Source organism: Mustelus asterias, chromosome 24, assembly GCF_964213995.1.
Source record: "Mustelus asterias chromosome 24, sMusAst1.hap1.1, whole genome shotgun sequence".
NCBI classification, from domain to species: Eukaryota; Metazoa; Chordata; class Chondrichthyes; order Carcharhiniformes; family Triakidae; genus Mustelus; species Mustelus asterias.
In genome coordinates this window covers 54,312,312-54,339,821 of record NC_135824.1, presented here as the reverse complement: position 1 = coordinate 54,339,821, position 27,510 = coordinate 54,312,312, and the positions used below count along the sequence as shown (strand labels likewise).

The 27,510-nt window shown below is 50.4% G+C and overlaps 1 protein-coding gene across 5 annotated transcripts in view; it reads right to left on the bottom strand.

The window, feature by feature from the left end:
- Positions 1–6,298: 6,298 nt before the first annotated feature.
- LOC144511421 (RNA-binding protein Nova-1-like) overlaps positions 6,299–27,510 on the bottom strand; it is a 178,717-nt gene continuing 157,505 nt past the window's right edge. For 3 of the 5 annotated variants that reach the window (XM_078241760.1, XM_078241762.1, XM_078241764.1), the window contains 2 exons: positions 6,910–7,549; positions 6,299–6,864 (listed from right to left, as the gene is read on the bottom strand). In XM_078241760.1, coding sequence (XP_078097886.1) covers positions 6,467–6,864; positions 6,910–7,549 — 1,038 coding nt within the window. In that variant the 3' untranslated portion in view covers positions 6,299–6,466. Of the gene's footprint in view, positions 7,550–27,510 lie in introns of all 5 variants that reach the window. The other 2 variants (XM_078241761.1, XM_078241759.1) reach the window with 2 other exon arrangements.

Below are 27,510 nucleotides of genomic sequence, written 5' to 3'. Positions count from 1 at the left end.
CAGAGAGAGTGTTATTGTGGGAGTGGGTTGTAACAGAGAGAGTGTAATACTGAGAGTGTGGTGTAACAGAGAGGGTTATACTGAGAGTGGGATGTAACAGAGAGAGTGTTATACTGAGAGTGGGGTGTAACAGAGAGAGCGTTGTACTGAGGGTGGGGTGTAACAGAGAGAGTTATTCTGAGAGTGGGTTGTAACAGAGAGAGTGTTATACTGAGAGCGGGATGTAACAGAGAGAGTGTTATTGTGGGAGTGGGTTGTAACAGAGAGAGTGTTGTACTGAGCGTGGGGTGTAACAGAGAGAGTGTAATACTGAGAGTGTGGTGTAACAGAGAGGGTTATACTGAGAGTGGGATGTAACAGAGAGAGTGTTGTACTGGGAGTGGGGTGTAACAGAGAGAGTCTTGTCCTGAGAGTGGGGTGTAACAGAGAGAGTGTTATACTGAGAGTAGGGTGTAACAGAGAGTGTGTTGTACTGGGAGTGGGGTGTAACAGAGAGAGTCTTGTACTGAGAGTGGGGTGTAACAGAGAGAGTGTTATACTGAGAGTGGGGTGTAACCGAGACAGTGTTATACTGAGAGTGGGGTGTAACAGAGAGAGTGTTATATTGGGAGTGGGGTGTAACAGAGAGTGTGTTGTACTGGGAGTGGGGCGTAACAGAGAGAGTGTTATACTGAGAGTGGGTTGTAACGGAGAGAGTGTTATACTGGGAGTGGGGTGTAACAGAGTGAGTGTTATACTGAGAGTGGGGTGTAACAGAGAGAGTGTTACACTGAGAGCGGGGTGTAACAGAGAGTGTTATACTGAGAGGGGTGTAACAGAGAGTGTTATACTGAGAGTCGGGCGTAACAGAGAGAGTGTTATACTGACAGTGGGCTGTAACAGAGAGAGTGTTTTACTGAGAGTGGGCTGTAACAGAGAGTGTGTTGTACTGCGAAAGGGGTGTAACAGGGAGAGTGTTGTGATACTAAGTTTACTCCGGATCAGTGGGATTTATTGGATGCTGGAACTTTGGTTTTGACTTGCTTTGAAAACATCCTGGGATATTGATGTGGTCAGAATGAGTTGAAAAGAGAATTGAACAGATGTTTGATGACAGGGGGATCGAGAGAGCTGGATTGGTTCGAACTCATCCAATAAGTTTTAACCTTTCCTTTGACAAAATTCTTCCCAAACTCTCAGGACTTTGCAGCCAATGTGTTTTCCGAAGGAGTTGTACCCTGAAAATCCCCTCCCCAAACTATGCTGAGTGATAGGGCAGAGCGTCAAACCAATCTCCTCCCACCCTACTTCACCTCCACCTTCTATTCCTCTCTCCCTCCCGTTTTCAACCACAAGACATAGGAGTAGGCCATTCGGCCCATCGAGTCTGCTCCCCCATTCAATGAGACCATGACTGATCCGATATGATAATCCTCACCTCCACTTTCCCGTCTTATCCCCATTACCCTCGAGTCCCCTTACTGAATAAATATCTAGCTATTCAGCTGCCCCTAAAATACACCTACACTATTGACCTTAATCGGCCCCTGTGGAAGCGAGCTCCAGGTTCTTCCCATTCCCGGGGTAAAGGGCCTCCACCTGAATTTATTTGTGACTGATGGCCCCTAATTCGGGAGGGTTATGGGGCAACAGTGTTGCTTATAAACTGGACAGTTCTTTCAGAGAACCGGAACAGACATGAGGGGCTGAATGGCCTCCATCTGTGCTGTCCAATATTACATATCTAGGTTTTGGACTCTTGAGCATGGAACCCATCAAATCGTTCCAGCATCTAAAAGACTTCAATCAGGACACTCATCCACTTGCCCTTCAATAGGGAAAAGTCCTTGTTCTTTGTCATTTTCTCCTGACGGTTATAATCTCTCAGTTCTGTTTTATATTGAGGACCCGCGTGACATCCGACTAGCTAGCAGGGTCCCGAAATTCCCCGGAAAGGCTCATTCCGAAAAATAGAAGCTTTGAATTCTCCAAATGAGAGCAAGGCTGGGGAACCAAGGACAGGAAGCAAGATGGCGGCTCGCTCAGAATTTTGAAGACAAAACGCCACAAAGTGTTTTCACCTTGCCAGTTAGTTTGGGAGGAAGAGTAGGGTTGCCAACCAACTCCTCTAGGTTCGCCCTGGAGTCTCCAGGAATTAAAGATGGTTCTCCTGTATTGTGTGCAGTCTTGGTGCCCTTATCTGAGGAAGGATGTCCTTGCTATAGAGGGAGAGCAGAGAAAGTTTACCGGGCCGATTCCTGGGATATCAGGTCTGTCATGTGAGGTGAGACTAAATCGGTTAGGATTATATTCACTGCAGTTTAGAAGAATGAGAGGGGATCTCAGAGAAACTTATAAAATTCTAACAGGATTAGGACAGGGAAGATTCAGAATGTTCCCAATGGGAGTTCAGAACTAGGGGTCATCGAGGTTTACAGCATAGAAACAGGCCCTTCGGCCCAACTTGTCCATGCCGCCCAGTTTTTACCATTAAACTAGTCCCAATTGCCCGCATTTGGCCCATTTCCCTCTACACAAATCTTACCCATGTAACTGTCTAAATGTTTTTCAAAAGACAAAATTGTACCCGCCTCTACTACTACCTATGGCAACTCGTTCCAGACACACTCACCTGTGTGAAAGGATTGCCCCTATGGACCCTTTTGTATCTCTTCCCTCTCACTTTAACCTATGCCCTCTAGTTTTAGACTCCCCCACCGTTGGGAAAAGATATTGACTATCGAACTGATCTGTGCCCCTCATTATTTTATAGACCTCTATAAGATCACCCCTCAGCCTCCTACGCTCCAGGGAAAAGGTCCCAGTCTATCCAGCCTCTACGAATAACTCAAACCATCAAGTCCCGGTAGCATCCTAGTAAATCTTTCCTGTACTCTTTCTAGTTTAAAAATAGTTTTTACAGTTTGAGGAGAAGGGGATAAACTTATTTTCGGACTGAGGTGAGGAGAAATTTCTTCACCCAGAGAGTGGTGAATGTGTTGAATTCACTACCACAAAAATTAGTTGAAACAGAGAAAATAGTTGAACCTTGTGTGATTTCAAGAGGAAATTATGATGTGGAGGTGCCGGCGTTGGACTCGACTGGGCACAGTAAGAAGTCTCACAACACCAGGTTAAAGTCCAACAGGTTTATTTGCAACCACAAGCTTTCGGAGCGCTGCTCCTTCATCCTCCACTCACCCTGATGAAGGAGCAGCGCTCCGAAAGCTCGTGATTCCAAATAAACCTGTTGGACTTTAACCTGGTGTCACGAGACCTCTTACTCAAAAGGAAATTAGATATAGCTCTTGGGGCTAAAGGGATCAAGGGATCAGGATATTGAAGTTGATGATCAGCCATGATGGTGATGAATGGCGGAGCAGGCTCGAAGGGCCGAATGGCCTCCTCCTGCTTATAGTTTCTATGTTACTGTGAGCCACACTCAGGAATGACCATATCATAGGGGCATTGTGCATCCTTTTCTTCCCCCATTTTGTTAATTCGTCATAAATATTTGGGTATGGGTTGGGGGCGGGGTGGATTATTGGACAGTCTAACATCATCTAGTGGGGGAAATGGAAGGACTGATCGCCTGTCCAGTGAGTCTAGAAGGACAGGTTGACACCACAGTGGACATGCCAACTGGTGGGAGTGCGGGCCATCAGAGTTGGCACGTCATGTGACAAAACCTCCAGGAATGTGTCCAGAGTCACTAACCCGACAAGGGAAGGTGGAGAGTGTAATGACTTCAACGACCTCATGGGATTCTTGGAGTATGACCTCCCTGATTGAGGCCTTAATTGCCCTTCCCATCAGGGAGCTCATACTCCAAGAGCCCCACGTCATGGGCCTTGATGAAGCCATTACATGGAGGGGGCGGGTTTCAGGTTCATTCAGCGACCCCACCCTGCTTTGGAGTTGGAGGGCAAGGGCCCAGGACAAAGCAGCCCCACTTGATTGGCACCCCATCTACCATCTTAAACATTCACTCCTCCCATCACCGATGCGTAGGTGGCAGCAGTATGTCCCAGCTGGACTGCAGCAAACAACAAGGCTCTTTAAACAGCACCTTCCAAACCCACGACCTCTACCATCTAGAAGGACAAGGGACAGCAGACACATGGGGAAACACCGCCACCTGCAAGTTCCCCCTCCGGGGCCACTCACCCTCCTGACTGGGAAATATATCGGCCGTTCCTTCACTGTCGCTGGGTCAAAATCCTGGAACTCTCTCCTTATGTGGGTGCACCTAAATCACATGGACTGCAGCGGGCACAAGGCGGCTCACCACCTTGAGGGGCAATTAGGAATGGGCAATAAATGGTGGTTCTAACCAGCGATGCTCACAGGGATGAATTAAGAGAAGGTGTGGAACCCAGAAGTGGGAAGAAAAGAAAAACAGTAAAATAGGGAAATTGGTCTGAACTCTGTTTTTCCTTCTGGGAAAAGGGCTGGAGAATGTTTCTTGGCCAATATCAAGCGTCAGATCAAGCCCAAAATGGGGTGCAATGTCTTTTCTTGTCAGCTTGGATCTTGTTTGTCTCTCTTGAATTGGTTTGTGGAGGAAGGCAGCAGATTTTTAAGAAGAATTTTTACTCCGTTCTTAAAAGATAGAAAGTCAATGCACAGAGTGGACTGAGCAGACCCAAATCCACCCCCTCGACGCTCCAAAAAACAACTTTAAATGAAATCCAATTCATCATCCCTACAAGAGAGACATACACAAGGGTGGAACAGTGGCTAGCACTGTTGCCTCACAGCTCCAGGGACCTGGGTTCGATTCCCGGCTTGGGTGACTGTGTGGAGTTTGCACGTTCTCCCCGTGTCTGCGTGGGTTTCCTCCGGGTGCTCCGGTTTCCTCCCACAGATGTGCGGGTTAGGTTGACTGGCCCTGTTAAAGTGGATGTGTAGGTTGGAGGGATTAGTGAGGAAAAATGTGTGGAGTTCTGGGGATAGGGCCAGGGATGGGATTGTTGTTGGTGCAGACTCAATGGGCCGAATGGCCTCCTTCTGCACTCTATGATTTTTTAATGATAAGATCCAAGCTGACAAGAAAAGGTTTCACAGCCCATCCTGGGCTTGAGCCGGCGCCGGGACTCTCCCGAGTGGCACGCCCCGTCAGCGAGAACGGAAAATCTGTAGCTCAGCCCAAACTCTGCTCACAGCAGCGGAACTGGAGAATCCCAGCCGGGGGGCGAGATCGGAGAATCCCGGCCTTGATCCCAGCCAAAAGGGCCAGGGGGAGGGGTGGGGCAAGCAAGGAGGTGGGATGAAGGGCAAAAATAGAAAATGCTGGAAAATCTCAGCGCGTCTTGACAGCATCTGTGGAAAGAGAATAGAGTCAACGTTTCGAGTCTGGATCAGCTCTGTTCTCTCTCCACGGAGGTTGCCAGACCCGCTGAGATTTTCCAGCATTTTCTGTTTTCGTTTCAGGCCCCAGCGTCCGCGGTAATTTACTTTTTGCCTCAGGTGGGATTACGGGCTTGTCCACTCTGCGCGTTGCCCTTGCAGCTCAGAAGAAGATGGAAAAGGAGGCTGGGGGGGGTCACCGGGCGGCCATTTTGGGAAGGCTGTTGTTCATCAGGTCCAGGCCGAGACCTGCCCCCACAGAGAGGAAGGGAAGGGCAATTAAATAAAGGGACCGAGGGGACATGCCCCCACGCGGAGGGGGGTGGGGGGGGGGGAGAAGGTGAGTAAAATGAAGCGACTGAGGGGACATGCCCCACGTGGATAGAGGGGGAATAAAATAAAGAGACTGAGGGGTCATGCCCCATGGGGAGGGTGAAAGGGACTGAGGGCACTTGTCCCATGGCGAGAGGGGAGGGATTGAGGGGACGTGTCCCCGAGGGGAGCACAGGGGAATAAAATAGAGAGATTAAGTGGGTCATGTCCCATGGGGACAGGGGGGCAATAATTTAAAGGAATTGAGGGGCCATGCCCTATGGGGAGAAGGAGGGTGTGAGTAAGTTAAAGGGACTGGGGACACTTGTCCCACAGGGAGACCGGGGGAATAAAATAAAGGGGGGGGGGTAAAGTAAAGACACTGAGGGGATGAAAATTGAATGAAATAAAATTAAGGGACTGAGGGGATTAAAATAAAATGGAATAAAATAAAGGGACTGTTAAAGGGAGGAGGATGGAGATGGAATAAAGGGAGGAGGATGGAAATGAAATGAAATCAGGGGAGTGGGTGAAGATGGAATTAAGTGAAGGGACTGTTAAAGGGAGGGGGGGTGGAGATGGAATTACCGAAGGGGACTCTGTTAGAGGGAGGAGGGTGAAGGTGGGATGGGAGCTGGGAGGGTCAGGGGGGGAGAGGGGAAAGTGTGGCGTCGTCTCCATGGAGAGCAGAGGCAAACATTATTTACATATACACAGATCTCTGACGTTGTCATATAATATATTAATAATACCAGACGTTTTAATCGGAATCAAGTACTCTATACGCCCCCTCTGAGTTTAAAAAGGAAAGGGAGAGCTGTTTGTGCTAACCCACTTTCTGGAGGTTGGCGGCACGGACCCCCTGCTCATAGGTGATCCGCTGGCTGATGAGGTACTGGGCGGCCTGCGTGGCGGCCGGTGAGCCGCTGATGGTGACCTTGCGGTTGCGGGTGCCGGGGAGGAAGTCGCCTTTCTTGGAGATCTGGATGCGGGCGCCAGTCAACTCCTGGTACTCCACCAGCGTCTTGCCGCCCTTGCCCAAAATGGCGCCCACCAGGTTCTCGGGCACGGCGATCTCCAGCACGTCCTTGGAGGCCTCGCCCAGCTTCTCGGCGGCCAGGATGGAGCCGGAGGCGGCCAGCGGCGAGGCGGCGGCGGCGCCGAAGTAGCCGTTGGCGGCCAGCGAGCCCAGCGAGAAGGTACTCACCGCGCCTCCCCCTCCTCCTCCGGGGTTCCCTCCTCCCCCGCCGCCTCCTCCGCCGCCGCCACCCCCGCCGCCCGAGGCCTCGCTGGCGTACGAGGCCAGCAGGTTGGCGGCGGCCGCCGCCGCCGGGTTGGCGCTGGCCGCCACCGCCGCCAGGACGCCGCTGGCAGTGGCCGGGCCCAGGCCCAGGCCCAGCGAGCCCGTGTTGTAGCCGTAGCTGGCCAGCGTGTTGAGCGCCGAGCTGATGGCCAGCAGGTCGTTGCCGGTGAAGGCCGCCGCCAGGCCGCCGCCACCGCCGCCGAAGCCCGCCAGGTTGCCGGCGTGGTGGTGGCCCAGCAAGCCGGCGGCGGCGGCGGCGGCGGCGGCCGAGGCGGCGACCGGCGCCAGCACCTCGCCCCCTGAGTTGGCGTACGGCGAGCCGGTGGGGTTGGAGTTGGCCACCGGGCCCGAGATGTTGGCGTAGCTGATGTTGAGGCAGCTGCCGCTCTGCGGGTCCTCCTGCACCTTCTGCACGATCAGCTCCAGCGCCTTGCGGTTCTGCTCTCCCTCGCCGCTCACCGTCACCACCCGCTCCTGCAGGTTGATGCCCTCCGGCTTCTGCGACAGCTGCACCCAGGCCCCCGACTGCTCCATCACCGCCTTCACCGTGGCGCCGCCCTTGCCGATGATCAGCCCCGCCGTGCTGTTGGGCACGATTAGCTTGGCCTGCAAAGACAAGGAGCAGAGAGAGGGGACATGGTTAAAATAGCCCCCCGGGTCACTGCTTTTCTTCCCACTGAGACAAGAAGCCCCATGGTGGGGCTGTGTGCTGGTGAGGAGCTGGAGGTGCCAGTCTGGGACTGGGGTGGGCACAGTGGGAGGTCTCACACACCAGGTTACAGTCCCAGGAACATCTCAACACCAGGTAAAGTTCCACTAAGTGGTCTCACAACTCCAGGTCTCACAACTCCAGGTTACAGTCCCAGTAACATCTCAACACTAGGTAAAGAACGAAGGAGCAATGTTCTGAAAGCTTCTGAGTCCAAATAAACCTGTTGGACTTAAACCTGATGTTGTGCGGCTTACATGTGTTGGTGAGGCAGCACCACGACCTCAACACTAGGTAAAGAACCACTAACTAGTTTCACAACACCAGGTTACAGTTCCAGCAACAAGTCTCACAACAGCAAGTAAAGTTCCACTAACAGGATTCACAACACCAGGTTATAGTCCCAATAACATCTCACAACACTAGGTAAAGAGCCACTAAGTGGTCTCACAACACCAGGTTATAGTCCCAATAACATCTCACAACACTAGGTAAAGAACCACTAACAAGTCTCACAACACCAGGTTATAGTCCCAGCACGATGTCTCACAACACTAGGTAAATAACCACTAAGGTGTCACTTTTTAGGTGTCCAGATCACCAACAACCTGTCCTGGTCCCCCCATGCCGACACTATAGTTAAGAAAGCCCACCAATGCCTCTACTTTCTCAGAAGACTAAGGAAATTTGGCATGTCAGCTACGATTCTCTCCAACTTTTACAGATGCACCATAGAAAGCATTCTTTCTGGTTGTATCACAGCTTGGTCTGGGGCTCCTGCTCTGCCCAAGACCACAAGGAACTACAAAACGTCGTGAATGTAGCCCAGTCCATCACACAAACCAGCCTCCCATCCATTGACTCTGTCTACACTTCCCACTGCCTCGGCGAAGCAGCCAGCATAATTAAGGACCCCACGCACCCCGGACATTCTCTCTTCCACCTTCTTCCGTTGGGAAAAGGATACAAAAGTCTGAGGTCACGTATCAACCGACTCAAGAACAGCTTCTTCCCTGCTGCTGTCAGACTTTTGAATGGGCCTACCTTGCATTAAGTTGATCTTTCTCTATGCCCTAACTATGACTGTAACACTACATTCTGCACTCTCACCTTGCCTTCTCTATGAATGGTATGCCTTGTTTGCATAGCGCGCAAGAAACAATACTTTTCACTGTATGCAAATACATATGACAATAATAAATCAAATCAAGAAGTCTCACAACACCAGGTACAGTCCCAGTAACAAGTCTCACAACACTAGGTAAAGAACCACTCAGTGGTCTCACAACTCCGTCTCACAACACCAGGTAAAGAACCACTAACAATTCTCACAACACCAGGTAAAGTCGCAGTACGATGTCTCTCAACACCAGGTTAAAGTCCAACAGGTTTATTTGATATCACGAGCTTTTGGAACGCTGCTCTTTCAGGTGAGTGATCAGAAGTGGGCACAGTAAGAGGTCTCACAACACTAGGTAATGCCCCACTAAGAAATCTCACAACTCCAGGTTAAAGCCTTGACAAAGGGTCATCTGGACTCGAAACGTCAGCTCTTTTCTCTCCTTACAGATGCTGCCAGACCCGCTGAGATTTTCCAGCATTTTCTTGTTTGGTACCAGGTTAAAGTCCAACAGGTTTATTTGGAATCACGAGCTTTCGGAGCGCTGCTCCTTCATCAGGTGAGTGGAGGTAGGTTCACAAACACGGCATATATAGACAAAGGTATAATTATAGATTGGAATGTGAAGAATTTATAACGAAGGAGCAATGTTCTGAAAGCTTCTGAGTCCAAATAAACCTGTTGGACTTAAACCTGATGTTGTGCGGCTTACATGTGTTGGTGAGGCAGCACCACGACCTCTCTCTTTCCCCCTCTCCCCTAGTCCTTTTACCTTAAACTACAAAAGGTGAATGTAGCCCAATCCATCACGCAAACCAGCCTCCCATCCATTGACTCTGTCTATACTTCCCACTGCCTCGGGAAAGCAGCCAGCATAATCAAGGACCCCACATACCCCGGACATTCTCTCTTCCATCGGGAAAAAGATACAAAAGTCTGAGGTCACGTACCAACCGACTCAAGAACAGCTTCTTCCCTGCTGCCGTCAGACTTTTGAATGGACCTACCTCGCATTGAGTTGATCTTTCTCTACACCCTAGCTATGACTGTAACACTACATTCTGCACTCTCTCCTTCTCTATGAACGGTATGCTTTGTATAGCATGCAAGAATCAATTCTTTTCACTGTATAAGAATACATGTAATAATAAATCAGTGGTTAGCACTGCTGCCTCACAGCGCCAGGGTTCGATCCCCGGTTTGGGTCACTGTCTGTGCAGAGTCTGCACTTTCTCCCCGTGTCTGCGTGGGTTTCCTTCAGGTGCTATGGTTTCATCCCGATAGATGCGCTGGTTGGGTGCATTGGCCGTGCCAAATTCTCCCGCAGTGTACCCGAACAGGTGCCGGAGTGTGGCGACAAGGGGAATTTCACAGTAACTTCATTGCAGCGTTAATATAAACCTACTTGTGACAATAAATAAACTTTACAATTGGAAGACATTGGTAAGGCCACACTTGGAATACTGTGTGCAGTTCTGGTCACCCTATTATAGAAAGGATATTATTAAACTAGAAAAAGTACAGAAAAGATTTACTCGGATGCTACTGGGACTTGATGGATTGAGTTATGAGAGGCTGGATAGACTGGGACTTTTTTCTCTGGAGCGTAGGAGGCTGAGGGGTGACCTCATAGAGGTCTATAAAATAATGAGGGGCATAGACAAGGTAGATAGTCAATATCTTTTCCCAAAGGTAGGGGAGACTAAAACTAGAGGGCATAGGTTTAAGGTGAGAGGGGAGAGATACAAAAGTGTCCAGAGGGGCAATTTTTTCACACAGAGGGTGGTGAGTGTCTGGAACGAGCTGCCAGTGGTAGTAGTAGAGGCAGGTACAATTTTGTCTTTTAAAAAGCATTTAGATAGTTACATGGGTACGATGGGTATAGAGGGACATGGGCCAAATGCGGGCAATTGGGATTAGCTTAGGGGTTTTAAAAAAAAGGGCAGCATGGACAAGTTGGGCTGAAGGGCCTGTTTCCATGCTGTAAACCTCCATGACTCAATGATTCTATGACACCAATGGGGTCTTCCATTCCAGCACAGGTCTCCTGTGGTGGGGGAGGTGGTGAGGAGTACCTTCAACAGGAAGAGATTTACAGCACAAATAAAAAAGGCCCTTCGGCCCATTGCGTCCGTGTCTGCCATCAAGCAAATCTATTCCAATTCCCATTTTCCAGCATGGGGTTAGCACTTGGTCCATCGCCTTGTGTGCTCGGGTGTTTCAAGTGCTCATCTAAATGCTTCTCAAAGGGTGTGAGGGTTCCTGCCTCTATCACCCTTTCAGGCAGTGGGTTCCAGACCCGCACCAGCCTCTGGGTGAAAAAGGTTTTCCCTCCAAATCTCCTGCTCTTTACCGTAAATCCATTTTGACCCCCATACTACGACTTTCATGGGCAGCACAGTAGTTAGCACTGCTGCCTCACAGCGCCAAGGACCCTGGTTCGATTCCGGCCTCGGGTGACTGCCCGTGTGGAATTGCCCCTCAGTGACCCAAGATGTGCAGTTAGGTGGATTGGCCATGCTAAATTGCCCCTTAGTGTCCAAAGTTGAGCAGGTTAGGTGGATTGGCCATGCTAAATTGCCCCTTAGTGTCCAAAGATGTGTAGGTTAGATGGATTGGCCATGCAAAATTGCCCCTTAATGTCCAAAGATGTGCAGGTTAGGTGGATTGGCCATGCTAAATTGCCCCTTAGTGTCCGAAAATGTGCAGGTTAGGTGGATTGGCCATGCTAAATTGCCCCTTAGAGTCCAAAGATGTGCAGGTAAGGTGGATTGGCCATGCTAAATTGCCCCTTAGTGTCCAAAGATGTGCAGGTTAGGTGGATTGGCCATGCTAAATTGCCCCTTAGTGTCCAAAGATGTGCAGGTTAGGTGGATTGGCCATGCTAAATTGCCCCTTAGTGTCGGGGGATTAGCGGGGTAAATACGTGGAGTAACAGGGATAGGGCCTGGGTGGGATTGTGGTCGGGGCAGACTCGATGGGCCGAATGTCCTCATTCTGTCCCATAGGGATTCTATGAAAAGAATCTTCCCAACACCTGGCGGCCTTTTTCTGTCACAAAATTGAGAGTTGGGAGACCCAGGGCCGGGGATGTCGGAGGGTGGTTAAATCAGGTATTTCTTCATTTTTCCAAGCGGTGCAATAGGTTAAAATTGTGGCCTCCTCCCTCACGGTGGGCCACACTCAGAAGCCAGAGTCAGATAGTGGGTTCACACAGGAACAGAGACAGGAGTCCCACACCACAGGCTCTCTCACACAGCAACCAAGCCGGCCCTCCCACTGCCGTACTGAGGGACTGCTGCACTGTCAGGAGTCCCTGATGCCAAGTTAAACGGCCCTTTCATAAATGGGCATCATTTCGCAGAAGGGCAGAATGAGTTATCAGCTTAGAGGGAGCTTTACTCTGTATCTAACCCCGTGCTGTACCTGTCCTGGGAGTGTTTGATGGGGGACAGTGTAGAGGGAGCTTTACTCTGTATCTAACCCCGTGCTGTATATGTCCTGGGGGTGTTTGGTGGGGACAGTGCAGAGGGAGTTTTACTCTGTGTCTAACCCCGTGCTGTACCTGTCCTGGGAGTGTTTGATGGGGACAATGTAGAGGGAGCTTTACTCTGTATCTAACCCCAGGCTGTACCTGTCTTGGGAGTGTTTGATGGGGATAGTGTGGAGGGAGCTTTACTCTGTATCTAACCCCGTGCCGTACCTGTCCTGGGAGTGTTTGATGGGGATGGTGTGGAAGGAGCTTTACTCTGTATCTAACCCTGTGCTGTACCTGTCCTGGGAGTGTTTGATGGGGGACAGTGTAGAGGGAGCTTTACTCTGTATCTAATCCCGTGCTGAACCTGTCCTGGGAGTATTTGATAGGGACAGTGTAGAGGGAGCTTTACTCTGTATCTAACCCCGTGCTGTACCTGTCCTGGGAGTGTTTGATGGGGACAGTGTAGAGTGAGCTTTACTCTGTATCCAACCCCGTGCTGTACCTGTCCTGGGAGTGTTTGATGGGGACAGTGTAGAGGGAACTTTACTCTATATCTAACCCTGTGCTGGGAGTATCTCTATATCTAACCCCATCCTGTACCTGTCCTGGGAGTGTTTGATGGGCATGATGTGGAGATGCCGGCGTTGGACTGGGGGAAACACAGTAAGAAGTTTAACAACACCAGGTTAAAGTCCAACAGGTTTATTTGGTAGCAAAAGCCACACAAGCTTTCGGAGCTGCAAGCCCCTACTTCAGGTGAGTGGGAATTCTGTTCACAAACAGGGCATATAAAGACACAACCTCAATTTACATGAATAATGGTTGGAATGCGAATACTTACAACTAATCAAGTCTTTAAGAAACAAAACAATGTGAGTGGAGAGAGCATCAAGACAGGCTAAAAAGATGTGTATTGTCTCCAGACAAGACAGCCAGTGAAACTCTGTGGGGGTTACAAATAGTGTGCCATGAACCCAATATCCCGGTTGAGGCCGTCCTCGTGTGTGCGGAACTTGGCTATCAGTTTCTGCTCAGCGACTCTGCGCCGTCGTGTGTCGCGAAGGCCGCCTTGGAGAACGCTTACCCGAATATCAGAGGCCGAATGCCCGTGACCGCTGAAGTGCTCCCCAACAGGAAGAGAACAGTCTTGCCTGCTGATTGTCGAGCGGTGTTCATTCATCCGTTGTCGCAGCATCTGCATAGTTTCCCCAATGTACCATGCCTCGGGACATCCTTTCTTGCAGCGTATCAGGTAGACAACGTTGGCCGAGTTGCAAGAGTATGTACCGTGTACCTGGTGGATGGTGTTCTCACGTGAGATGATGGCATCCGTGTCGATGATCCGGCACGTCTTGCAGAGGTTGCTGTGGCAGGGTTGTGTGGTGTCATGGTCACTGTTCTCCTGAAGGCTGGGTAGTTTGCTGCGGACAATGGTCTGTTCGAGGTTGTGCGGTTGTTTGAAGGCAAGAAGTGGGGGTGTGGAGATGGCCTTGGCGAGATGTTCGTCTTCATCAATGACATGTTGAAGGCTCCGGAGGAGATGCCGTAGCTTCTCCGCTCCGGGGAAGTACTGGACAACGAAGGGTACTCTGTCCACTGTGTCCCGTGTTTGTCTTCTGAGGAGGTCGGTGCGGTTTTTCGCTGTGGCGCGTTGGAACTGTTGATCAATGAGTCGAGCGCCATATCCTGTTCTTATGAGGGCATCTTTCAGCGTCTGGAGGTGTCTGTTGCGATCCTCCTCATCCGAGCAGATCCTGTGTATTCGGAGGGCTTGTCCGTAGGGGATGGCTTCTTTAACGTGTTTAGGGTGGAAGCTGGAGAAGTGGAGCATCGTGAGGTTATCCGTGGGCTTGCGGTACAGTGAGGTGCTGAGGTGACCGTCCTTAATGGAGATGTGCGTGTCCAAGAATGCAACCGATTCCGGAGAGTAGTCTATGGTGAGCCTGATGGTGGGATGGAACTTGTTGATGTCATCATAGAGTTGTTTCAGTGATTGTTCACCATGAGTCCAAAGGAAGAAAATGTCATCGATGTATCTAGTGTATAGCATCGGTTGAAGGTCCCGTGCGGTGAAGAAGTCTTGTTCGAACCTGTGCATGAAGATGTTGGCATATTGAGGTGCGAATTTGGTCCCCATGGCTGTTCCGTGTGTCTGGATGAAGAACTGGTTGTTGAAGGTGAAGATATTGTGGTCCAGGATGAAGCGGATGAGATGTAAAATTGTATCTGGAAACTGGCAGTTGTTGGCGCTGAGCACTGAGGCCGTTGCAGCAATGCCATCGTCATGGGGGATCCTGGTGTAGAGTGCCGAGACATCCATTGTGACGAGGAGCGCTCCTGGTTCAACTGCTCCATGTGTGCCGAGTTTCTGTCGGAAGTCCGTCGTGTCGCGACAAAAGCTGGGGGTTCTTTGTACAATGGGTTTCAGGATGCCCTCGACATAGCCGGAGAGGTTCTCGCACAGGGTCCCATTGCCCGATACGATGGGACGGCCGGGTGTGTTTGCCTTGTGTATCTTCGGGAGGCAGTAGAGATCTCCAACGCGGGGAGTACGTGGGATGAGAGCACGGAGGGTGTTCTGAAGGTCCGGATCAAAGGTCTTGATCAGAGTGTTGAGTTGACGGGTGTGTTCTTTGGTCGGATCTGCAGGTAACTGTCTGTAGTGTTCCTCGTTGTTTAGTTGTCGGTACACTTCTTTGCAGTAATCCGTTCTGTTCAGTATGACGATGGCCCCTCCTTTGTCTGCTGGTTTGATGACAATGTTGCGGTTGGTCTTGAGAGCGTGGATGGCATTACGTTGTGCTTGGGTGATGTTCGGGGCTGTCTTGTGAGTGCTGCTGATGAATTTGGTGTTGACGCACCTCCTGACGGCTTGGGCATACATGTCAAGTCGAGGGCAGCGGCCTTCCGGAGGAGTCCAATTCGACTCTTTCCTCTTCGGATGCACTGTGGATCTCTCTGTCGGCTGTTCCGGATCATCGACACGGATGCCATCATCTCACGTGAGAACACCATCCACCAGGTACACGGTACATACTCTTGCAACTCGGCCAACGTTGTCTACCTGATACGCTGCAAGAAAGGATGTCCCGAGGCATGGTACATTGGGGAAACTATGCAGACGCTGCGACAACGGATGAATGAACACCGCTCGACAATCACCAGGCAAGACTGTTCTCTTCCTGTTGGGGAGCACTTCAGCGGTCACGGGCATTCGGCCTCTGATATTTGGGTAAGCGTTCTCCAAGGCGGCCTTCGCGACACACGACAGCGCAGAGTCGCTGAGCAGAAACTGATAGCCAAGTTCCGCACACACGAGGACGGCCTCAACCGGGATCTTGGGTTCATGGCACACTATCTGTAACCCCCACAGAGTTTCACTGGCTGTCTTGTCTGGAGACAATACACATCTTTTTAGCCTGTCTTGATGCTCTCTCCACTCACATTGTTTTGTTTCTTAAAGACTTGATTAGTTGTAAGTATTCGCATTCCAACCATTATTCATGTAAATTGAGGTTGTGTCTTTATATGCTCTGTTTGTGAACAGAATTCCCACTCACCTGAAGAAGGGGCTTGCAGCTCCGAAAGCTTGTGTGGCTTTTGCTACCAAATATACCTGTTGGACTTTAACCTGGTGTTGTTAAACTTCTTACAGTGTTTGCTGGGGACAGTGTAGCGGGAGCTTTACCCTGTATCTAACCCCGTGCTGTACCTGTCCTGGGAGTGTTTGATGGGGACAGTGTAGAGGTAGCTTTACTCTGTATCCAACCCCGTGCTGTACCTGTCCTGGGAGTGTTTGATGGGGACAGTGTAGAGGGAGCTTTACTCTGTATCTAACCCCGTGCTGTACCTGTCCTGGGAGTGTTTGATGGGGGACAGTGTAGAGGGAGCTTTACTCTGTATCTAACCCCGTGCTGTACCTGTCCTGGGAGTGTTTGATGGGGGACAGTGTAGAGGGAGCTTTACTCTGTATCTAACCCCATGCTGTACCTGTCCTGGGGGTGTTTGATGGGGACAGTGTAGAGGGAGCTTTACTCTGTATCTAACCCCATGCTGTACCTGTCCTGGGGGTGTTTGATGGGGACAGTGTAGAGGGAGCTTTACTCTGTATCTAACCCCGTGCTGTACCTGTCCTGGGTGTGTTTGATGGGGACAGTGTAGAGGGAGCTTTACTCTGTATCTAACCCCGTGCTGTACCTGTCCTGGGAGTGTTTGATGGGGACAGTGTAGAGGGAGCTTTACTCTATATCTAACCCTGTGCTGTACCTGTCCTGGGAGTGTTTGATGGGGACAGTGTAGAGGGAGCTTTACTCCATATCTAACCCCATCCTGTACCTGTCCTGGGGGTGTTTGATGGGGACAGTGTAGAGGTAGCTTTACTCTGTATCTAACCCCATGCTGTACCTGTCCTGGGAGTGTTTGATGGGGACAGTGTAGAGGGAGCTTTACTCTGTATCTAACCCCATGCTGTACCTGTCCTGGGAGTGTTTGATGGGGGACAGTGTAGAGGGAGCTTTACTCTGTATCTAACCCCGTGCTGTACCTGTCCTGGGAGTGTTTGATGGGGGACAGTGTAGAGGGAGCTTTACTCTGTATCTAACCCCGTGCTGTACCTGTCCTGGGAGTGTTTGATGGGGACAGTGTAGAGGGAGCTTTACTCTGTATCTAACCCCGTGCTGTACCTGTCCTGGGAGTGTTTGATGGGGGACAGTGTAGAGGGAGCTTTACTCTGTATCTAACCCCGTGCTGTACCTGTCCTGGGAGTGTTTGATGGGGGACAGTGTAGAGGGAGCTTTACTCTGTATCTAACCCCATGCTGTACCTGTCCTGGGGGTGTTTGAGGGAGGACAGTGTAGAGGGAGCTTTACTCTGTATCTAACCCCGTGCTGTACCTGTCCTGGGTGTGTTTGATGGGGACAGTGTAGAGGGAGCTTTACTCTGTATCTAACCCCGTGCTGTACCTGTCCTGGGAGTGTTTGATGGGGACAGTGTAGAGGGAGCTTTACTCTGTATCTAACCCCGTGCTGTACCTGTCCTCGGAGTGTTTGATGGGGGAAGTGTAGAAGGAGCTTTACCCTGTATCTAACCCCGTGCTGTACCTGTCCTGGGAGTGTTTGATGGGGGACAGTGTAGAGGGAGCTTTACTCTGTATCTAACCCCATGCTGTACCTGTCCTGGGGGTGTTTGATGGGGACAGTGTAGAGGGAGCTTTACTCTGTATCTAACCCCGTGCTGTACCTGTCCTGGGTGTGTTTGATGGGGACAGTGTAGAGGGAGCTTTACTCTGTATCTAACCCCGTGCTGTACCTGTCCTGGGAGTGTTTGATGGGGACAGTGTAGAGGGAGCTTTACTCTATATCTAACCCTGTGCTGTACCTGTCCTGGGAGTGTTTGATGGGGACAGTGTAGAGGGAGCTTTACTCTGTATCTAACCCCGTGCTGTACCTGTCCTGGGAGTGTTTGATGGGGGACAGTGTAGAGGGAGCTTTACTCCATATCTAAGCCCATCCTGTACCTGTCCTGGGAGTGTTTGATGGGGGACAGTGTAGAGGGAGCTTTACTCTATATCTAACCCTGTGCTGTACCTGTCCTGGGAGTGTTTGATGGGGACAGTGTAGAGGGAGCTTTACTCCATATCTAACCCCATCCTGTACCTGTCCTGGGAGTGTTTGATGGGGGACAGTGTAGAGGGAGCTTTACTCTGTATCTAACCCCGTGCTGTACCTGTCCTGGGAGTGTTTGATGGGGGACAGTGTAGAGGGAGCTTTACTCTGTATCTAACCCCGTGCTGTACCTGTCCTGGGAGTGTTTGATGGGGGACAGTGTAGACGGAGCTTTACTCTGTATCTAACCCCGTGCTGTACCTGTCCTGGGAGTGTTTGATGGGGGACAGTGTAGAGGGAGCTTTACTCTGTATCTAACCCCGTGCTGTACCTGTCCTGGGAGTGTTTGATGGGGGGCAATGCAGAGGGAGCTTTACTCTGTATCTAACCCCATGCTGTACCTGTCCTGGGAGTGTTTGATGGGGGACAGTGTAGACGGAGCTTTACTCTGTATCTAACCCCGTGCTGTACCTGTCCTGGGAGTGTTTGATGGGGGACAGTGTAGACGGAGCTTTACTCTGTATCTAACCCTGTGCTGTACCTGTCCTGGGAGTGTTTGATGGGGGACAGTGTAGAGGGAGCTTTACTCTGTATCTGACCCCGTGCTGTACCTGTCCTGGGAGTGTTTGATGGGGGACAGTGTAGAGGGAGCTTTACTCTGTATCTGACCCCGTGCTGTACCTGTCCTGGGAGTGTTTGATGGGGAACAGTGTAGAGGGAGCTTTACTCTGTATCTGACCCCGTGCTGTACCTGTCCTGGGAGTGTTTGATGGGGGGCAGTGTAGAGGGAGCTTTACTCTGTATCTAACCCCGTGCTGTACCTGTCCTGGGAGTGTTTGATGGGGACAGTGTAGAGGGAGCTTTACTCTGTATCTAACCCCGTGCTGTACCTGTCCTGGGAGTGTTTGATGGGGAACAGTGTAGAGGGAGCTTTACTCTGTATCTGACCCCGTGCTGTACCTGTCCTGGGAGTGTTTGATGGGGACAGTGTAGAGGGAGCTTTACTCTGTATCTAACCCCGTGCTGTACCTGCCCTGGGAGTGTTTGATGGGGGGCAGTGTAGAGGGAGCTTTACTCTGTATCTAACCCCGTGCTGTACCTGTCCTGGGAGTGTTTGATGGGGGGCAGTGTAGAGGGAGCTTTACTCTGTAGTTTACTCTGGCCACAGGTACGGCGCAGACGGGGTAATGGTAACAGAATTGTAAGATGGGGAGGGGGGAAACTGCCAGAGCTGAGAGAGGGTGAGAACAGAGTGGAGGCGATGTCCTAGTGGTATTATTGCTGGACTATTAATCCAGAAACTCAGCTAATGTTCTGGGGACCTGTGTTCGAATCCCACCACAGCGGATAGTAGAGTTTGAATTCAATGAAAAAAAAAATCTGGAGTTATGAATCTACAGAGGACCATGAAATCACCACCCGTGTCTGCAATGAATGGGTCCAAAACAGCCGAGGTCCCCAAGATTAGCACATTTCCCCCTCGTCCCAGAAGCTGGTGGAACGGACCTGCCAGTACCAGCTGCTGCCACTGGAGGGAGCAGTCGGCATTCCCAATCTCCCAGGCTGTCGGAGATTGCAGGAAATTACTTAACTGTCCCGGGAATGCCACTGGCAAACAACACGAGAGGACGGGATTAGCAGGAATGTTGGGAGAGAGCTTACTGAACCGAGCCAAGGGAGGCAACCGGATTAGCGGGAGTGGGATATGAAGACTTGCATTTGCATGGCGCACTTCACGACTTCGGAACGTCCCACTTTGCAGTCAGCGAAGTTCTTTCTGAAGTGTGGCCGTTGCCCGTGGGGCCGGAAATGTAGCACCCTCCCTCTGAACAGCAAGCAGCTAGACGGCCAGATAATCTCTTCCAGTGGCGCTGCTTCAGGGCCATATATTGGTCGGGACACGGAGGGGGGAAACTCCCCTATCCTTTTCCAGAATAGGCATTTGAAGCATAAAAGGTGACCATTCAGCCCTTTGGGTCCATGCTGGCTCCCTGTTGACCGCTCAAGTGTGTGCCCCCTTCGTCCTGTACCATCAATAAATGGGAGTAGGTTTTCCTCTATCTTATTTCAACCTGTCATAATCTTGTCCACCTCGAGCAAGACCACACACTATAGGAGCCTGGCGCCCTTAGACCATCGGACCATAAGATATAGGAGCAGAATTGGGCCATTCGGCCCATCTCCATCGTTCGATCACAGCCGATATTTTTCTCATCCCCATTCTCCCGCCTTTTCCCCATAACCTTTGACCCCCCATACCAATCAAGAACCTATCTATCTCTGTCTTAAACACACTCAATGACCCGGCCTCCTCTGTGGCAATGAATTCCACTGATTCACCCCACCCTCCGGCTGAAGAAATTCCTCCTCATCTCGGTTCTAAAGGGTCTGAAGCTGCGTCCTCGGATCATAGTCTCACCACCCAATGGAAACATCTTCCCCGCGTCCACTTTATCCCGGCCCCTCAGTATTCTGTAAGATTCAATGAGATCCGCCCCCAACCCGCCTCAGATCTCTCCTTCGCTCCCAAGAAAAACAACCCCACCTTCTCCACCACTAACCTTATAACTAAACTCCCCCCCCACCGTTCCGGAACTGTTCTGGTAAATCTCCCTCCTCTTGAGGACCCTCGAATCCTTCCTAAGGTGGTGACCAGAATGGTACGCAAAATTTATTTATTAGTGTGACAAGTAAGGCTTACATTAACACTGCAATGAAATTGCTGTGAAGATCCCCCAGTTGCCACACTCCGGCGCCTGTTCGGGTACACTGAGGGAGAATTTAGCGCGGCCAATGCACCCCTAACTAGCACGTCTTTCAGATTGTGGGAGGAAACCAGAGCACCCGGAGGAAACCCACGCAGACACGGGGAGAACGTGCAGTCTCCACACAGACAGTGACCCAAGCTGGGAATCTGCTGCTGCTGACATATATTCTGATATAGTTTATAGCATCCTCCCATCCATTGACTCTGTCTACACTTCCCGCTGCCTCGGGAAAGCAGCCAGCATAATCAAGGACCCCACGCACCCCGGACATTCTCTCTTCCATCTTCGTCTGTTGGGAAAAAGTTACTAAAATCTGAGCTCGCGTACCAACCGACTCAAGAACAGCTTCTTCCCTGCTGCCGTCAGACCTTTGAATGGACCTACCATATATTAAGTTGCTCTTTCTTTCCCCCCCAGCTGTGACTGTAACACTACATTCTGCACTCTCCTTCTCCTCCATGTACTCTATGAACGGTATGATTTGTATAGCGCACAAGAAACAATACTTTTCACTTTATCCCAAGACAAGGGTGGCACAGTGGGTTAGCACTGCTGCCTCACAGCGCCAGGGACCCAGATTCGATTCCTGGCTTGGGTGACTGTCTGTGAGGAGTCTGCACATTCTCCCCGTGTCTGCATGGGTTTCCTCCGGGTGCTCCGGTTTCCTCCCACAGTCTGAAAGACGTGCTGGTTAGGGTGCATTGGCCGTGCTAAATTCTCCCTCAGTGTAACCCGAACAGGCACCGGAGTGTGGAGATTAGGGGATTTTCACAGTAACTTCATTGCAGTGTTAATGTAAGCCTTACTTGGGACATTGGACTTTAAATAAATCAAATTTTAAAAAAAAATCATCCTCACACTTTGCCACTCCGAGTTTGGTAGCATCAGCTAATTATACAATTCAAGTCAATTATAGACAGCAAAGTAAAGGTGGCAACCTCAGCATTGACTCTTGAGGAACACCACTGCCTATCACCCTCCAGTCTGACAAGAGACCAATCACTGTTCCTTATCCTTAAGCCAATTTTCAGTCCAAGTTGACATGACCCCTCCTATCCCATGAGCCACAATTCTGTTAACCAGCCTTTCGTGTGGTACTTTTGTCAAATGCTGTCTTCTACACAGCATCCATCGTACTCCCTTCACCAATCTACTCTGTTACTTCTTCAATTAGATTAAGCAAGCCTTTTGCAAGTCTGTGCTGGTTCTTCTTAGATAACTCAAACCGCCCCCCGGAGGGCCTGTTGATTTTTTTTCCCTCTAAAACCTTGCCCACCGCGGGGTGTTAAACTAACTGGTCAGAGGTCGCTGGAAATCTCTTTACTCATTCCCTTAAATAAGAGTCTCACATTTGCCACCCTCCAATCATCATCATCATAGAATCCCTACAGTACAGAGGAGGCCATTTGGCCCATTGAGCCTGCACTGACAACAATCCCACTCTTTCCCCTAACCCCACAAATTTACCCTGCTATCCCCCTGACACTAAAGGACAATTTAGCATAGCCAAATCACTTAACCTACATGTCTTTGGACACTAAGGGGCAGTTTAGCATGGCCAATATAATCTATGATGTGGAGATGCCGGCGTTGGACTGGGTTGAACACAGTAAGAAGTCTCACAACACCAGGTTAAAGTCCCAACAGGTTTATTTGGTAGCAAATACCATAAGCTTTCGGAGCGCTGCTCCTTCGTCAGATGGAGTGGAAATGTCACTCCATCTGACGAAGGAGCAGCGCTCCGAAAGCTTATGGTATTTGCTACCAAATAAACGTGTTGGACTTTAACCTGGTGTTGTGAGACTTCTTACAATATAGTCTACACATCTTTGGACACTAAGGGGCAATTTAGCATGGCCAATCCACCTAACCTGCACGTCTTTGGACACTAAGGGGCAATTTAGCATGGCCAATCCACCTAACCCGCACATCTTTGAACACTAAGGGGCAATTTAGCATGGCCAATTCACCTAACCTGCACATCTTTGGACACTAAGGGGCAATTTAGCATGGCCAATCCACCTAACCTGCACATCTTTGGACATTAAGGGGCAATTTAGCATGGCCAATCCACCTAACCTGCACACCTTTGGACACTTAAAGGGGGAGATAACACAGACAATCCGCCTAAAAAGCAAACCTTTGGACACTAAGGGGCAATTTAGCGTGGCCAATCCACCTAATCTGCACATCATGGGACTGTGGAAAACCGGAACACTTGGAGGAAACCCACGCAGACACGGGGAGAATGTGCAAACTCCACACAGACAGTGACCCAAGCTGGGAATCGAACCCGGGTCCCTGTGAGGCAGCAGTGCTAACCACTATGCAATCCTCTGGCGTCTTCTCAAGGAAGACTGGAGCAAACCCTTCCACTATCTCCATCCTCACCCCCTTCAGCAACTTGGGAAGCAAGCCATCTCGGACCAGGTGACTGATCCACCCTAAGCACAGCCAGCCTTTCCTGTACCTCCTGGGCAGAATTTTCCTCTCCTGCCCACCATGGGAATCGAAGCGGGACAGGACCATGCAAAGGTCCGTTGACCTTGGGTGGGATCTTCCGGCCTCGTTCACCCGGAAAATCCCACCCGAGGTCAACGGTCCTTTCAATGGTCACCCTCCTCACTATTTGTAACATCCCCACTCCTGCTGATGCCTCAGAACCTTCTCCCTCAGTAAACATCAACGCAAAGTGGTCATTAACTATTCCAATTGTATCACAGCTTGGTCTGGGGCTCCTGCTCTGCCCAAGACCGCAAGGATCTACAAAAGGTCGTGAATGTAGCCCAATCCATCACGCAACCCAGCCTCCCATCCATTGACTCTGTCTACACTTCTCGCTGCCTCGGCAAAGCAGCCAGCATAATTAAGGACCCCCACGCACCCCGGACATTCTCTCTTCCACCTACTCCTGTCGGGAAAAAGATACAAAAGTCTGAGGTCACGTACCAACCGACTCAAGAACAGCTTCTTCCCTGCTGCTGTCAGACTTTTGAATGGACCTACCTCGCATTGAGTTGATCTTTCTCTACACCCTAGCTATGACTGTAACACTACATTCTGCACTCTCTCCTTTCCTTCTCTATGAACGGTATGCTTTGTCTGTATAGCGCGCATGAAACAATATTTTTCACTGTATGCTAATACATGTGACAATGATAAATCGATTCTAACCTAGCTTGTGCCCCCGAACATATACCACCCTCTGTTGCTATCAGGACCCGCTCCACCTCTGACTACCCACTTACTATTTACACGGGAGTAGAATGTTTCTGTTGACTGGCATTCTCTTCTCTTTCTGCTCTCCTTTAGTTTGCCCTTCACTTCCCCTCTCATCCTATTGCATTTGGCCGGGTTCCCACTTGAAGAATTCATCTGACGCGCATTTTCTGTTCACTATAATCTCTGCCGCTTTCTTTCTCTCTCTCTCAGCACCTAAGGGGTTCTGGTTTTCGCTTTGACTTGTTGGAATGTACCCAGCCTGCACTGAAGCATCTATTCTTTAAAAAACACCTATTGTTCTGTCACAATTCTTCCTGTCGGTCTTTATGTTCCATTTTACTCTGGCTGGGCCCCTTCTCGCCCCATTGAAATTTGCCCTCTTCTAATTTACATTAGATTGTTCCTGGCTCTACTCTGAACCTTACACTGTGATCACTCTTACCCAAATGCTCCCCCACAGACACTTGGACCACCTAATTTCCCAGTACCAGATCCAGCACTGCCCCCTACCTGGCTGGACGTACTGATCAAGGAAGTTCTCCTGAACACATCTCAGAAATTCCGCCCCCTTCTTGACCCATTACTCGAACATTTAGCATTTTGGTAGAACTAACGTAGGGGGGAGCTATACGATAATGGCAGAACCATAAAGGGTGTAGATACGCAGAGGGACCTGGGTGTGCAAGTCCACAGATCCTTGAAGGTGACGTCACAGGTGGAGAAGGTAGTGAATAAGGCATATGGCATGCTTGCCTTTATAGGACGGGGCATAGAGTATAAAAGTTGGCGTCTGATGTTGCAGTTGTATAGAACGTTGGTTCGGCCGCATTTGGAATACTGCACCCAGTTCTGGTCGCCACACTACCAGAAGGACGTGGAGGCTTTAGAGAGAGTGCAGAGGAGGTTTACCAGGATGTTGCCTGGTATGGAAGGGCTTAGTTATGAGGAGAGATTGGGTAAACTGGGGTTGTTCTCACTGGAAAGACGGAGGATGAGGGGAGACTTAATAGAGGTGTATAAAATTATGAAAGGCATAGATAGGGTGAACGGTGGGAAGCTTTTTCCCAGGTCGGTGGTGACGTTCACGAGGGGTCATAGGTTCAAGGTGAAGGGGGGGGGGTAGGTTTAACACAGATATCCGAAGGACGTATTTTACACAGAGGGTGGTGGGGGCCTGGAATGCGCTGCCGGGCAAGGTGGTGGAGGCGGACACACCGGGAACGTTTAAGACTTATCTAGATAGCCACATGAACGGAGTGGGAATGGAGGGATACAAATGAATGGTCTAGTTTGGACCAGGGAGCGGCACGGCTTGGAGGGCCGAAGGGCCTGTTCCTGTGCTGTATTGTTCTTTGTTCTTTTTGTTTTTATTATCCCTATCGACATTTTGGGCGGCACGGTGGCACAGTGGTTAGCACTGCTGCCTCACAGCACCAGGGACCCGGGTTCGATTCCCAGCTTGGGTTACTGTCCGTATGGCGTTTGCACGTTCTCCCCGTGTCTACGTGGGTTTCCTCCAGGTGCTTCAGTTCCCTCTCTCAGTCTGAAAGACGTGCTGGTTAGGGTGCATTGACCCGAACAGGCGCCGGAGTGTGGCGACTAGGGGAATTTCACAGTAACTTCATTTAAGCTTTACTTTCGACAAGTAAATAATTTAACTTTAAGAACGGCCAGATGGCCTACTCCTGCACCTGGTTTCGATGTTTCAACGACCTCATATTCCAACGTTCCTCTTTGTGTTTGGAAGCTCAGCAACATTTAGTCACCAGATTGTGTGTGCTGCATTGTAAACCCATCTTTGTATTCTCATAGTCCATCCCTGTCTCATTTTATTCCCCAGTACTGTCCAACAAGCTCATTTCATGTGTTTGAACCCTCAGGGGAGGCGATGGCCTAGTGGTATTATCATTGGACTATTAATCCAGAAACTCAGCTAATGTTCTGGGGGACCGGGTTCGAATCCCGCCACGGCAGATGGTGGAATTTTGAATTCAATATAAACAAAAATCTGGAATCTACTGATGACCATGAAACCATTGTCGGTAAAACCCATCTGGTTCACTGATGTCCTTTAGGGAAGGAAATCTGCCGTCCTTACCCGGTCTGGCCTAATGTGACTCCAGAGCCACAGCAATGTGGTTGACTCTCAACTGCCCTCTGAAATGGCCGAGCAAGCCACTCAGTTTCAAGGGCAACTAGGGATGGGCAATAAATTAATTTTTAAAAAGGCACCCATTTTGTTCAAGTCTTTCTCAACCAAAACTAGCGGACGTCCCCTAGGGTGACACGGTAGCACAGTGGTTAGCACTGCTGCCTCACAGCGTCAAGGACCTGGGTTCGATTCCGGGCTTGGGTCACTGTCGGTGTGGAGTTTGCACGTTCTCCCTGTGTCTGCATGGGTTTCCTCCGGGTGTTCCGGTTTCCTCCCACACTCCAAAGATGTGCGGGTTAGGTTGAATGGCCATGCTAAATACAAAGAACAAAGAACAAATTGACCCTAGTGTCAGGGGGATTGGCAGGATAAATGTGTGGGGTTACGGGAATAGGGCCTGGGTGGGATTGGGGTTGGTGCAGACTCGATGGGCCGAATGGCCTCCTTCTGCACTGTAGGGATTCTATGATTCTATGAGCATATCAGCTCCTATTGAGGGACAACCCATCCCTTTTAAATCAATGTTTCCTTCCCCAGAATTGGTCTCAGTGCCCTGAGAATCTGGAGCCCTCCATGCTGTAGTGGGCCTCAAGCCACGCAGTCATCCCCCTACTCTCTACCCTGGCTGAGTGTGGAGAGTAATCCAGAGCTGACGACCTTGTAGGTCCTATTTTTTAAACATCTCCCCGGCCCCCAGGGGTGGCACGGTGGTCAGCACTGCTGCCTCACAGCGCCAGGGACCCGGGTTCAATTCCGACCTCGGGTCACTGTCTGTGTGGAGTCTGCACATTCTCCCCGTGTCTGCGTGGGTTTCCTCTCCCAGTCTGAAAGACGTGCTGGTTAGGGTGCATTGGCCACGCTAAACTCTCCCTCAGCGTAACCCGAACAGGAGTGTGGCGACTAGGGGATTTTCACAGTAACGTCATTGCAGTGTTAATGTAAGCCGACTTGTGGCACTAATAAATAAAACTTAAACTGAAGGTCTGGAAAATCGGATCATCCGACCCTCAATACCTGCCCTCTCTGGGTAGTTGGCACTGACGTGTAGTGGCCGTGGGATCGTTTGAGGGCATCCTTGAGGGCAGACCAAGCCTCAATTCATCTGTCAGCTGGCACACCTTCGACAGTGCAGCACCCCCGCAGTACCACACTGGGAGGAGACACAGGTGGCACAGTGGGTAGCAATGCTACCTCACAGCGACAGGGATGTGGGTTTGATTCTGGCCTCAGGAGACTGCGGAGTTTGCACGTTCTCCCCGTGTCCACGTGAGTTTCCTCCGGGCGCTCCGATTTCCTCCCACATTCCAAAGATGTGCAGGTTAGGTGGATTGGCCATGCTAAATTGCCCCTTAGTGTCCAAAGATGTGTGGGTTAGGGGGATTGGCCATGCTAAATTGCCCCTTAGTGTCCAAAGATGTGTGAGTTAGGGGGATTGGCCATGCTAAATTGCCCCTTAGTGTCCAAAGATGTGTGGGTTAGGGGGATTGGCCATGCTAAATTGCCCCTTAGTGTCCA